The sequence below is a fragment of the Oncorhynchus kisutch genome, linkage group LG29 (assembly GCF_002021735.2).
Source record: "Oncorhynchus kisutch isolate 150728-3 linkage group LG29, Okis_V2, whole genome shotgun sequence".
NCBI classification, from domain to species: domain Eukaryota; kingdom Metazoa; phylum Chordata; class Actinopteri; order Salmoniformes; family Salmonidae; genus Oncorhynchus; species Oncorhynchus kisutch.
This window is the reverse complement of record NC_034202.2, coordinates 26963128-26978002: the sequence shown is the minus strand read 5'-3', so window position 1 is coordinate 26978002 and position 14875 is coordinate 26963128. Positions and strand designations below refer to the sequence as shown.

The following is a 14875-nucleotide window of genomic DNA, read 5'->3' as shown; positions in this document are numbered from 1 at the left end:
TTAACCGTTGTTTTCCCTGTTCTGTTCGGTATCCTACGTAATAGTAAGATGGAATAACACGCGGTGAGGGACGATTCTGAATAAGCTGAAGAATGCTGTCGATATCTAAGCTTCTTAGATGGGAAGAAAAAAAAAGTACACATCTATTTTTAATTAACTCCCTATATTAATTGACATGCTTACATTGCTACACAGCAAATGTACTGCAAGGTGTTTCAGTGGAATTTGACTTATTTCTATTTCAAATACATGTCATAAAAATGTTTACTCTTATTTCCACTCATGTCTAACTTAACTGGCCGTCTGTAAATACGTTGTATAAACATTGTTATACTTTACTAAAAGACAACGACTCATCCATCAAAAGAATTCAGAACACACAAACTACTTTAATATGTACTGGCTGTACGCACTGTGGGAGGTGAGTTAGGGGAAGTTGTAATGATATCAAGACTGACAAGCCACCCCAGTCAACCAGTTCCTTAACAACCCTTGAGTAGAGCGGACAGACTGCCCAGAGGACAGACATATAGACAGAGACCAACAGAGACAGTGAGAGGGACAGAATATGCTCTTCCTAGCCCTTTTCCTGGGCATCATGCTCTGCACAGCACAAGGTAAGCACATAAAAATCAATGTGAGACTGTAGGAAGTGCTTTAAAATCAGCTCCTTTGTTCTCTGAATGTTGTTCAGAGGATGTGTCATGATTTTTTTAAACCAACGAGACCTCATTCAAATCTCATGGTGCTGTCAATATTCACACAAATGTATCATATGTTCATGAGTTGTTTTGATATTTTTTTTAAATACCAACTTTTTTTGTATTTTGCATTGATAAAATTTCCATCAAAACAGTCAAATACATTTGTTTAAAATATTTAACAGAATAGATACATGTGATTTAATCTTAATTACATTTTTATGACAATTCCTCTTTTTTCCCCAAAAATGTAACCATGGATGTAACAGAATTTGGACTCAAATGGATAAAATGTCATAGTGAAGACTGTTACAGTGAGAGCAGGTGTTTAGCTTTGTGGGTTCTGGCATCTGAGAGCAGGGGGGACAGGGGGGGTCACAGGGGGTGGGGGGTAGACACAGAGCTAACAGAACATGTCCAGCTCCTGGTGGTTCCCCCCACTCCGCCGCCTCCCCAGAAAAAGCAGAAGTGAGAGTGGGATTGGGAAACAGGCACCCCGATGACCTGGATCCGTCCAGCAAGTCCCGAGCACAATGTGTTTCCTGGAGCTAGACGCTATCGGGGGTTCCGTAAAAAAAAAAAATTACACACACAAAAAGACACATGCTTCAACCCTTCTTAGGAACACTCTCATTTCCCCTTTCTCCCTGAAAAAAAAACACTCAAATATGAAATAGACAGAAAACCCTTTATTGCAAAAATAATTATCTCTGGTGACGTTGATGTATACCAAGAAAATTATTTTTATTAACACCTTTCTATGGATGATACCTAAGGCATTGAAATTGAAATAACTCATAATTCACCATATGATAAAATGATATGTCAGTAACAGCAAATTACATAACTCTGGTACTGAAGTGTTGGCATCATGCCTGACAGAGGAGAAATTCAAGACGATGCGCTTCACTGATTCAAAGTAAGTGGATTGTTTGATATCCATTTTAGTATTTTATACAATACAAGTGAAATACTGTGTTGTACAGTCAAACAAAATGTATTTTTCTTGCAGGTTTGTTGCTTTGTATTAAAATGGGAAGTCTTCACTCAACAATGAGACAATGTGTTTTCACCCTCTTTCAGGTGACAAAGAACCCCCTGCCAGTGAACCAGTTGGCATGACCATGGGGGACCTTAAACCAGTCTTCCTCCCAGCCAACCCAGAGTTCAGTCAGGCTCCCCCAGACCCGGTGGTAGCCCCTACGTCTCTATGCTGTGGAGTGGATGAGCTGAAACGGTTACTCTCCCAACATACCCAGGACCAGCGAGAAGCTGCTACCTGGAAAGGAGAGGTGGTCAAGGCGCTGTCTCAGCTGGTCCAGGAGCACAGAGAGGTGTCCAGCGGCCAGAGGGAGGTCATCAACCTGCTGAAAGCCATGAAGGACCAGGGAGCTCAGCACCTGAATAACCTGCAGAACCTGGGCAGACACCAGAGTCTTCTGGTGGAGAACCACCAGGCCCTGCTGCTGCAGGTGTCCCGCATCTCCACCCACCTCCAGGACCTGGCCAAGAAACCCAACGCTGCCAGCCAATGAGATGCTAAAATGTTAACCTGCATGAGACAGGCTGTCCAATCAGAGAGAATAAGCTTCATAACAAACTAAGCAGCAGTTCAATCCAGTTTCAGATTGTGGGCAATAACATGCTACTAAACCATATTTGGTCAATAAGGCATACAATAGATAATGCATTGATCAAGTCAGTTTGCTTGTATGGATTTAACAATTAACTGATGAACCAATCACAGTCTGATATCCCAATACTAAATCACATTATCTGATTTGTTTATTTTTTACTGTTTTAGATTATAACATCCATGATTGATTACCAATGTATAGTATCACTCTCTGAATCGCCTAAAAACCAAATAAACAGATTCAAAATAACAGTTATTTTACAAGTCTTCTTTGTGATGCGCCGCCATTTCCTGGTTGCTAAAATTCTAATACTTTACCTAATTTCAGTTAATGTGGCAAAACAAACAATGTAGAGAATCATGGTACAATCCAAACTGCAGTGAAATATCTTTTCAATAACCAACAATATTGTAATTTCAGCTGTTTGAAGATGGTGTACAAACTAGAAAGTAAAAGACGCAAAAACCAAACTTAAGAATGTGCGGCATAGAAATAGAGCACATAGAACAGATATACTGCGTCTTAGACTTGCTTTCAATGGGAATTACAGATCTATAACTCACATTTCTTTGTGAGTTTGGTGGGGTCGCCCCAAAAAAGTTACATATTGTAGCTTTAAATTGTTCTTCCTCTTCTGTCCAAGGTAGATCCTGTTCTATCTGTATTTACTGCTGATGACTCAATTCCGTCTGACTATTACTCCACCTTCCTTATGCAAGGATGGATCAGTGTTATATTTTTCAGTGGAGGTCTTTAAAATGTTCAAAACATTTTCAACCCCCACCCTGAAAAACAATCATCTGTACAATAAACTGTTCACATATTTAGAAAAAATGTAATGATTGAAGTTGAAGATGAAATATATAAACTGAATAAATACAAATCAGTGGGGCATCCACTTGGATATGTTCATCCCTGAGAAGATAGGTTTTAGAGTTACAGTGTAGTTCATGTCGGGGGGTGTTGGGTCTCCGTTTTAGAGTTACAAAATGTGATAATTAATTGAAATCTATTATTACCGTAGTCTATGTCTATATTCCATGAAACATGTGAGGAACATGTGAGGAAACATGTGATGGACATGTGAGGGATTGTTAATATTGATTGTTTATTCCTGGTTCTGTCTTTGGTTTGTTGACAGAGCGAAGTCCTCCAGTAATCAGGCTGAACTCTGTGTTGCTGAGGGAGGCTGAGAGGACTTTGCTTTTAGGAACATCATTCACCTTGACCTGTGAAGGGGACAGCACAGCCACCTGGTCTACCACAGCGTTCAAATTGAGGAGCTCTAAACAGGGGAGTGTGATTTCCACCAAGTACCTTACAGCAGACTTCACTGGCACATACAAGTGTGTGTATGACAACCAACCAGACCTGTTCTCAGAGGTCCACATCTATGTGAAAGGTAAGTGTTTTCATGACATGACATCTTTTATGGACGTTGAGAGTGGGAAACGCGCTCTAGAAATGATAAATTATCATTATTATTATCTGTCCAGATGCCAAAGCCACACACAACATTGTATGTTTATCACCTAATATGTCACAAATTAAGTCAACATTGCTCAACCTGTTATGTTCCTTATAGATCCCAATAACGTCCTGGTAACCCCCCGCAACATGAGAGATGTTAAGGAGGGCGGGGATCTTCTCCTCTGTCAGCTGACAGACCCCAGTGCCACAGACATGTCCCTCCATATGGCCAACGGAGACCCAACACCCCCCGACATGAACTACACTGTCAATCCCAGGAGAGGGATCCTCATCAGACACCTTCTGACCAGCCACAGTGCAAACTACATATGCAGCGCAAAGGTCAATGGGGTCACAACACGCTCCAAAGACATCACTATCAATGTCATTCAAAGTAAGATGAAGTAGATGTCTGTGCATTTTGTATTTTTTGGACATTGCATTGAGGTTATTAGTCCCAAAGCATCTAAACACATCTACTTCTATGTGTCTGTTCCAGGGTTGCGTTGGCCACCGTCTGTGTTGATTGAGGTAGATGGGTATGTTAGTATTGTTGGAGAGGAGCTCCTCATCCCCTGCATCACCAGTAACCCTAACCACTTCTACAACGTCACCTGGAAACACTCCTCCCTCAAAGTAAGTTAAACAGTAACCTGTCCTCAATTTCTATAATTAAATCCTATATGTTTCCCATTAGCTTGTATGATACAGTATATGTCTGAAGATCTGAACTGATTTGTTGTTTTTATATATTTTTTTATATATGCAGACATTGAACTTCTTTCAAAAAGTAATACAGGACAAGCAGGTCCACATCACCAGTACTGTGACTATCCCGGCTGTGACCATGTCTGACACAGGAAACTTCACCTGTACAGCCATCAATGAGGCTGGGGCCAACAGGTCCACCACCTACCTGGAGGTCGTAGGTAAGCATTAGGGAAAGGGGGTGTTGATCTACCATCTAATATGTTTGGCTGGCATCTAATATGTTTGGCTAGCATCTAATATGTTTAGCTAGCATCTAATGTGTTTAGCTAGCATCTAATGTGTTTGGCTAGCATCTAATATGTTTGGCTAGCATCTAATATGTTTGGCTAGCATCTAATGTGTTTAGCTAGCATCTGTGTTTAGCTAGCATCTAATGTGTTTAGCTAGCATCTAATGTGTTTAGTTAGCATCTAATGTGTTTGGCTAACATGTAATGTGTTTGGCTAACATGTCATATGTTTGGCTAACATGTCATATGTTTGGCTAACATGTCATATGTTTGGCTAACATGTCATATGTTTGGCTAACATGTCATATGTTTGGCTGGCATGTCATATGTTTGGCTGGCATGTCATATGTTTGGCTGGCATGCAATATGTTTGGCTGGCATGTAATATGTTTGGCTGGCATGCAATATGTTTGGCTGGCATGTAATATGTTTGGCTGGCATGTAATATGTTTGGCTGGCTGGCATGTAATATGTTTGGCTAACATGTAATATGTTTGGCTAACATGTAATATGTTTGGCTAACATGTCATATGTTTGGCTAACATGTCATATGTTTGGCTAACATGTCATATGTTTGGCTAACATGTCATATGTTTGGCTAACATGTCATATGTTTGGCTAACATGTAATATGTTTGGCTGGCATGCAATATGTTTGGCTGGCATGTAATATGTTTGGCTGGCATGTAATATGTTTGGCTGGCATGTAATATGTTTGGCTGGCTGGCATGTAATATGTTTGGCTAACATGTCATATGTTTGGCTAACATGTCATATGTTTGGCTAACATGTCATATGTTTGGCTAACATGTCATATGTTTGGCTAACATGTCATATGTTTGGCTGGCATGTAATATGTTTGGCTAGCATGCAATATGTTTGGCTAGCATGCAATATGTTTGGCTGGCATGTAATATATTTGGCTGGCTGGCATGTAATATGTTTGGCTGGCATGTAATATGTTTGGCTGGCATGTAATATGTTTGGCTGGCTAACATGTAATATGTTTGGCTAACATGTCATATGTTTGGCTGGCATGCAATATGTTTGGCTGGCATGTAATATGTTTGGCTAGCATGCAATATGTTTGGCTGGCATGTAATATGTTTGGCTGGCATGTAATATGTTTGGCTGGCTGGCATGTAATATGTTTGGCTAACATGTCATATGTTTGGCTAACATGTCATATGTTTGGCTAACATGTCATATGTTTGGCTGGCATGTAATATGTTTGGCTGGCATGTAATATGTTTGGCTGGCATGTAATATGTTTGGCTAGCATGCAATATGTTTGGCTAGCATGCAATATGTTTGGCTGGCTGGCATGTAATATGTTTGGCTGGCTGGCATGTAATATGTTTGGCTAGCATGCAATGTTTGGCTAGCATGTAATATGTTTGGCTGGCTGGCATGTAATATGTTTGGCTGGCTGGCATGTAATATGTTTGGCTGGCTGGCATGTAATATGTTTGGCTGGCTGGCATGTAATATGTTTGGCTGGCTGGCATGTAATATGTTTGGCTAGCATGCAATATGTTTGGCTAGCATGCAATATGTTTGGCTAGCATGCAATATGTTTGGCTGGCATGTAATATGTTTGGCTGGCTGGCATGTAATATGTTTGGCTGGCTGGCATGTAATATGTTTGGCTGGCATGTAATATGTTTGGCTGGCTAACATGTAATATGTTTGGCTAACATGTCATATGTTTGGCTGGCATGCAATATGTTTGGCTGGCATGTAATATGTTTGGCTAGCATGCAATATGTTTGGCTGGCATGTAATATGTTTGGCTGGCATGTAATATGTTTGGCTGGCTGGCATGTAATATGTTTGGCTGGCTGGCATGTAATATGTTTGGCTGGCTGGCATGTAATATGTTTGGCTGGCTGGCATGTAATATGTTTGGCTGGCTGGCATGTAATATGTTTGGCTGGCTGGCATGTAATATGTTTGGCTGGCTGGCATGTAATATGTTTGGCTGGCATCTAATATGTTTGGCTGGCATCTAATATGTCTGACTAGCATCTAATATGTCTGGCTAGCATCTAATATGTTTCGCTACATGGGAACATATGTATGTAAGCCCGCGAGATCAGGATGGTAGTACAAGGCTAGTGTTGATCTCCACAAACACCAAACATGGAAACCTGTTTTAAAAGTGAAACTCAGCTCAGCATCCTCAAAGGAAATTGTGGTGTGATAATTTAAAATGTTAAGTTTTGTTGAAGTTTGATCAAAATAATGTTATCTTTAATGTTCTTTCTGTTTGTCTTTCTCCCTCCTTCAGATGAGCCTTACATTAGGTTCATACCCCGCCTGTCACCCAATCTATACCAAAATGGCTCCTTAGTCAATGTGAAAGAAGGGGAGAACCTTGAGATAAGCATTCTAATCGAGGCCTATCCCCAAATCAAGAAGCATTGGTGGGACGTGCCCATGTCTCACAGTCACAACATCTCCACTCATGGCGACACATGGACCACCCAAGACAATAACAGGTCATTATTTTCCCAATAATTACCCTGCTTCTGAATGTGTATACCACATCATTTCTAAAAGATGCTGAATAAATACAGGAACCGGTGCTGTTATTTGATCCTGTCCTGTCATCCTGTAGGTACGAGAGCAGCCTGCTGCTACACAGAGTCAGGTCTGAGGAGAGGGGCCAGTACACCCTCCACACCAGGAGCACGCGCCTCAACAGCTCCATCACCTTCAATATCCAAGTCTACCGTAAGATATCTTATTCCAATGTGACAGGTCACACCGACTATCAAACTAGAGAGAAAATATGGAGCAAAACTGTTCCGTGTATTGTGAGAGTGACGTGATGATGACTTACACAGTGTGATGCTGTCTGTCCTCTCTGACTGATTAGAGAAACCCAATGCGATGCTCAGCCTGAAGAATTCTACCACCCTGATCTGCACCTCCTCTGGATACCCAGCTCCCACAATCCTCTGGTACCAGTGCCCAGGAATACAAATCACGTAGGTGTAAAAACTGATGATGTAAAAAAGGGCTCTATATACTCAATTTGATTGATTGTAGGTTCTCTAACTGGATAACAATAAGCCAAGAGTTTTGCACAGTAAAATATGCAGAGAGAGCTGTTTCACTCTTAAATGAAATAGGCCTACTGTCTCTGCTCGTCTTGACGTTCCTCTGTGTTCAGGTGTGATGCGGACAATGACACCGTGGAGGTGCAGCCTCTCTTCACCAGCACCATGGAGGGGCAGAGTGAGCTGACCCTCAGTCCCTCAACTGAGGAGTTCACAGTGGAGTGTGTCACCTTTAACTTTGCTGGCAAAAATCGGGACATCTTCATATCGCGTAAGACGGCCATTACAGCTATATAGTATACTGCACAAACACAAGTTTTGTGAGATTCTCACATGGCGCCGGTGGTCTCTTACTATGACTAGTACTGAAACAGCCACTGGTAGTGTTATTTCTCATTTCCCTGTTCAGTATTGAATAATGTCATGAGCTGACTTCAAGGGCATTCAAATGTACTGTGTTGTTTGCTATGTTTTAGATGTACTGTGTTGTTTGCTATGTTTTAGATGTTGTTGCTGCCACTTCAAAAACATTTGTAATGTCCGAGCTGTTCACCCCCACTCTCATTGGAGCCACCAGCACATCAGCCCTTCTGTTCCTTCTGCTTGTCATCGTTCTGTACAAATACAAGCAGGTGAGCTGCATTTACTGACTCGTTCATTGGCTTTCACTGCCCAAATACATTTGCAGTTAGACCATTACACAACATATGTTTTCTCTCATAGAAACCCAAATATGAAGTCCGGTGGAAGATCATCGAGGCCAATGATGGGAATAACTACACCTTTATTGATCCTACTCAACTTCCTTATAACAAGAAATGGGAGTTCCCTCGTGATAAGCTGAGGCTTGGTATGTTTTATTGTCGTTTTGGGGGTTGAAACAGACATCAGTACATGAAACAGTAATGCCTGACTCTTTCAGGCCAGATTCTGGGAGCAGGGGCTTTTGGGAAAGTTGTGGAGGCCACTGCCTATGGTCTGGGGACCGATGACAACATGACCACCCGTGTGGCAGTAAAGATGCTCAAGCGTGAGTTAGCCTCCTCATACTGTTCGTAAACATCTTTAACCCTGCAGCATTGCTTTTAATTTACAGAAGGAAGTCAATATGATTGTACAATACATAACTGCTATTGGATACATGCTGGCACGAAAGTAGTTCCCATCATAGATGTAGCAGTATCTCAGTAAATGCAATAATGAAAGAGCTGCTACTCCTCCTCAGCAAGCGCCCACTCAGAGGAGAGAGAAGCTCTGATGTCAGAACTGAAGATCCTCAGTCACCTGGGATGTCATGACAACATTGTTAACCTGTTGGGGGCGTGTACTCAAGGAGGTGCGACAAACTCTTTTCTGTACTTGCATTTCCATAGAAGAAGGTAACATGACTTGTTGGGTGAGTTTCATTAGTTAACCAAATAGGTAATCTCATTGTTGTGTTCGACCACAGGCCCAATGTTGATGATCACAGAGTACTGTAGCCATGGCGACCTGCTGAACTTCCTGCGTGGCAAAGCCAAGCTGTTCCTGGACTCCATCCTGAGTGGACCAGGGGTTCCAGGGGATAGTGATCACTACAAGAACACATGTAGCCAGGAGTCTCGTGTCAGGAGGTGGGCTGAACGATCACTAACATGCCTCTAGTCTCAACTCACTCTCCTTTCTCCATTCTCCCACCAGACATGGTTTCTGGGTTAGTGAAAGTGCACCAAAACGAGAAATGAGAAATAGATGTGAGGCACAAGTTTCAGTCTCCACACATGTTTTATATACCATCAACCAGGTGACAACGCTTTGTATTCATCTAGCCAGTGAACTCTCCTGCCCTCATTTTATGCATTGCACTCTGTGGTGCCGTATCAAAATCTACATTCTATACTAACAAGGCATTCATGCCTCTTGACGCACGTCATGGTCTCTACGTTATCACTGACCGTACATTTAAATTTCTACACAGAATACACTGAGTGTACAAAACATTAGAAACACCAGAACAGCCTCAATTGGTCGGGGCATGGACTCTACAAGGTGTTGAAAGCGTTCCAAAGGGATGCTGGCCCATGTTGACTCCAATGCTTCCCACAGTTGTGTCAAGTTGGCTGGATGTCCTTTTGGTGGTGGACCATTCTTGATTGACACGGGAAACTGTTGAGCGTGAAAAACACAGCAGCGTTGCCGTTCTTGACACAAACCGGTGCACCTGGTACCTACTACCACACCCTGTTCAAAGGCGCTTCATCGCCTGAATGGCACACATACACAATCCATGTCTCAAGGCTTAAAAATCCTTCTTTAACCTGTCTCCTCCCCATCTACACTGATGTAAGTATATTTAAGAAGTTACATCACTAAGGGATCATAGCGTTCACCTGGATTCACCTGGTCAGTCTATGTGATGGTAAGAGCAGGTGTTCTTCATTTAAAAAAAAAAAATTTAATATATTTTTTTAACCTTTTATTTAACTAGGCAAGTCATTTAAGAACAAATTCTTATTTTCAATGACTGCCTAGGAACAGTGGGTTAACTGCCTGTTCAGGGGCAGAACGACAGAGTTGTACCTTGTCAGCTCGGGGGTTTGAACTTGCAACCTTCCGATTACTAGTCCAACGCTCTAACCACTATGCTACCCTGCCGCCCCAATGTTTTGTCCACTCAGTGTAACTGTCCAGTGTAGACCGTAGAGTAACCTCTAACCTCTAGTCCTTTACGTGTCTGCAGTGACAGTGGGATCTCCTGCTCCAGCTCAGACAACTACCAGGACATGCATCCAGCGCAGAGGCCCAAATACTGCCCTATGGGTAATTAACATCCATCTACACACTGCAGTAACACGGAGAGGGTTGTGGAGTGGAAGGGCGTTATACACTCTTCCTCGATCTTTCTCTCTGTCTCTCTGCTAGGTGATGGAGTGAAGGGTGATAATATACACTGTTAAGTGTCATATAGTCTCTCTCTTCCTCTCTCTCTCCGTCATAGGTTCTTTATGTGAGGATCCAGAGACAGACACCTGGTCGCTGGACATAGAAGACTTGTTGACGGTCTCCTATCAGGTGGCTCAGGGAATGGACTTCCTTGCATCCAAAAACGTAATAGAAAAATGGAATTGTAATTTAAAGTCAACTCATGTAGTGTAACATGCAGATTGACACATGACTATATGAGTGAAACCAATGTTGTCTTTGCAGTGCATTCACAGGGATGTGGCCGCTAGGAACGTCCTATTGACCGATGGCCACGTGGCTAAGATCTGCGATTTTGGGCTCGCTCGAGACATCGAGAATGACTCCAACTATGTGGTGAAAGGAAATGTGAGTTAATAAAACAATATAAAGAAATAAAGAAATCACTTTAGTTAAGGAATCTCAGATTCTCCAATGATTGTGAACTATGTTTCTTCCCAGGCCCGTCTGCCAGTGAAGTGGATGGCCCCCGAGAGCATCTTTGACTGTGTGTACACAGTGCAGAGTGATGTCTGGTCCTATGGGATACTGCTGTGGGAGGTCTTCTCTCTGGGTGGGTCTTTCTGGCACTTAGCATGGGTGCCAGTCTATCTGTTCGCTTGCCAATGAAAATGAAGTCGGCAAAAGCACAAACAGATCTGGGATCAGGCTAGGTCACTCTGGCACGTGATGACAAAAATGATGTCTTATGTTGAATCAGTCTTTTAGAAAATATATATATTTTGTTGTTATTTCTAGGTAAGAGCCCATACCCTAATATTGTGGTGGACACCCGGTTTTACAAGATGATCAAAGATGGATGCCACATGTCACAGCCGGACTTTGCCCCTCCAGAGATGTGAGTATTATACCTCAAGATCGGCGAAAAGAGATGATGTAACCTGACAACCTGCTGCAGTATCTGAAACTGAGAGTTCTCCTCAGATACACCATCATGAAGATGTGTTGGAACATGGAACCAACAGTGCGTCCAACCTTCAGTACCATTGGTCAGCTTATCCAGAGTCTACTGCCTGACCAGCCAGACCAGGTCAGATGGACCCACGATTTTCTGTACTCCTAAAATGTATTTAGAAGTAAGAATAATATCATTTTGTGGCTAAAATTGTTTGGGGATATCAACACTTTAAAAAAAATTGACACAAAGTATCCTTTCTTCTGCCAGACCTACAGGAATGTGCAGAATAAGACGCCACAGCAGGAGTCAGGAGAGCAGAGTGACCAAGCTAAGATTAGTGAGGATTGTGATCAGACACTGAACCACGAAGAAGAGGAACAGCCCCTGTTGATGAGGGATAACATCTACCAGTTCTGCTCAGAGCACATCAGGCCGTCCTCCATTACTATACGTTCATAGATGACTGTCTGCCGGTCATAGCCAAGAGTTGGATGGACTAGACACACCAAATGATCCAAATGTCTTGACCCTCACTGTACAGAACATGGTTTTAGTGTCATACAGTACCTTTTTTACGAAGTACAAAGTCAAGTTCTAGTCAGCAACAACCGTTTTAAAAGGAACTAAGCATGTATGCCTTGAACATTTTATGTACAGAAAATGACCATAACCCCAGACATTATTCTACCCATTTAACTTTTATATTTACACAGATCAAGATATTTTACAAACTCTGATCGGACTCTGACAACTTAATGCCAGGTAGCTATGCATGGGTAAAAATCCCTAGGGGAACCCAAGTCAGGGAGAAAAAACAACATATTACAACCTGTGTGTTGTGATAATTGCATGATTTGCTCTATAACCTGTTAGTTCATATGCCTTGACACAGTGATATATAGGTCTGAGGCCGAGACAATAAGAAGACACAGTGATATATAGGTCTGAGGCCGAGACAATAAGAAGACACAGTGATATATAGGTCTGAGGCCGAGACAATAAGAAGATACAGTGATATATAGGTCTGAGGCCGAGACAATAAGAAGACACAGTGATATATAGGTCTGAGGCCGAGACAATAAGAAGACACAGTGATATATAGGTCTGAGGCCGAGACAATAAGAAGACACAGTGATATATAGGTCTGAGGCCGAGACAATAAGAAGATACAGTGATATATAGGTCTGAGGCCGAGACAATAAGAAGACACAGTGATATATAGGTCTGAGGCCGAGACAATAAGAAGATACAGTGATATATAGGTCTGAGGCCGAGACAATAAGAAGATACAGTGATATATAGGTCTGAGGCCGAGACAATAAGAAGACACAGTGATATATAGGTCTGAGGCCGAGACAATAAGAAGACACAGTGATATATAGGTCTGAGGCCGAGACAATAAGAAGATACAGTGATATATAGGTCTGAGGCCGAGACAATAAGAAGACACAGTGATATATAGGTCTGAGGCCGAGACAATAAGAAGACACAGTGATATATAGGTCTGAGGCCGAGACAATAAGAAGACACAGTGATATATAGGTCTGAGGCCGAGACAATAAGAAGACACAGTGATATATAGGTCTGAGGCCGAGACAATAAGAAGATACAGTGGCAGAATAAATTCAACCACACCTTTGTTTCATCACAAAACCTCTGTTTGTGCAACTAGAAAAAAAACATGTTGACTCACCCTACTTGTAGAGAAACACCAATGCCATCCTCCTCTTTTCCATGTTGAGGAAACGGTCTATAACTCTGTCATACAGTACACGCTTTTAGTTGTCCTAGGCTACCTGGCTAAAATGTTTGCTCGCTAGTCTAACAATGACAATTCAAGTTGTTTCTGTCAATGACGTTTTGCTTTTGATGTGATGTTATTTGTGTAAAGCAAATCCAAGCTGGCTTCCCTTGATGCTTTTTTTGTGTGCCAGGACCATTCACAGTTGAGCTCACTCAGTTTAGCTCACCGCTGATTGGTTATTATTGAATTTAAGTTTTTATCAAGAGAGGTCAAATGCTTGCTGTATTCCCTTGCATTCAATGCTATGGGAGGCAACAATGTCAGTCTTTTTCACCAGACAGCATCAGATAGATGAGCTACACATACAGAGACAGAGGGGCGCTGTTTGACTCGCTCGGATGCTTTCTCTGGTGGGACACATTCAGCCTCTTGCGACTGGAAAGAAAATGATGAAACACAGACAGATGAAAGGAAATTGTTTTATGTTTTTTTTCTTGGTACGTTTTTTTGGGTGAAGCCTGCCATGAATACTGCTTAGTGAGCCACTGCTTAATGCATCTCTTTAAATTGGAGAATGAAGCCACTTACATATGCAGTTTCATTTGTTTCCAATACTCAAAGTTCTCAACACCAGGTCTACTGAACTGAGATCAACGTTTCAACATGCCTAAGTAACACAAGACATAGTTACTGCGAAAACCTTTTTATATTATGGTGGGCAGTCAAAGTTTTGTGTTTAGCCAGTGTGTAGCCTTGGCTCACAATTAATTTTGAACACGTTTTGCTGTTTTGGAGATTAGTTTTGTTTTGGTTTGGCTCATTCCAAAGGGATGAGAGTTAAAGAAATGTACAGTACCAGTCAAAAGTTTGGACACACCTACTCATTCCAGGGTTTTTCTTTATTTTTACTATTTTCTACATTGTAGAATAATAGTGAAGACATAAAAACTATGACATAACACATATGAAATCATGTAGTAACCAAAAGAAGTGTTTCATATTTCATATTCTTTAAAGTAGCCAATCTTTGCCTTGGTGACAGCTTTGCACAATCTTGGCATTCTCTCAACCAGCTTCATGAGGTAGTCACCTGGAATGCATTTCAATTAACAAGTGTGCCTTGTTAAAAGTTAATTTGTGGAATTTCTTTCCTTCTTAATTTGTTTGAGCCAATCAGTAGTGTTGTGAAAAGGTAGTACACAGAAGATAGCCCTATTTTGTAAAAGACCAAGTCCATATTATGGCAAGAACAGCTCAAATAATCCAAGAGAAACGACTGTCCATCATTGCTTTAAGACATGAAGGTCAGTCAATCCAGAACATTTCAAGAACTTGATTTTTTTAACACTTTTTTGGTTACTACATGATTCCATATGTGTTATTTCATAGTTTTGATATCT

General features: G+C 41.6%; 1 protein-coding gene across 1 annotated transcript; it reads left to right on the top strand.

Annotated features, from left to right (window-relative positions):
* Positions 1 to 449: 449 nt before the first annotated feature.
* LOC109873718 (macrophage colony-stimulating factor 1 receptor 1) lies at positions 450 to 14255 on the top strand. The gene is made up of 21 exons (XM_020465402.2): positions 450 to 617; positions 3480 to 3740; positions 3924 to 4202; positions 4308 to 4444; positions 4578 to 4737; positions 7098 to 7308; positions 7428 to 7543; positions 7689 to 7800; positions 7986 to 8143; positions 8377 to 8504; positions 8596 to 8722; positions 8795 to 8902; positions 9098 to 9208; positions 9323 to 9485; positions 10592 to 10671; positions 10850 to 10959; positions 11059 to 11181; positions 11275 to 11386; positions 11572 to 11671; positions 11758 to 11863; positions 11999 to 14255. The coding sequence occupies exons 1-21, from the start codon at positions 569 to 571 to the stop codon at positions 12188 to 12190; spliced, it is 2943 nt and encodes a 980-aa protein (XP_020320991.1). The 5' UTR covers positions 450 to 568; the 3' UTR covers positions 12191 to 14255.
* The last annotated feature ends 620 nt before the right edge of the window (positions 14256 to 14875 follow it).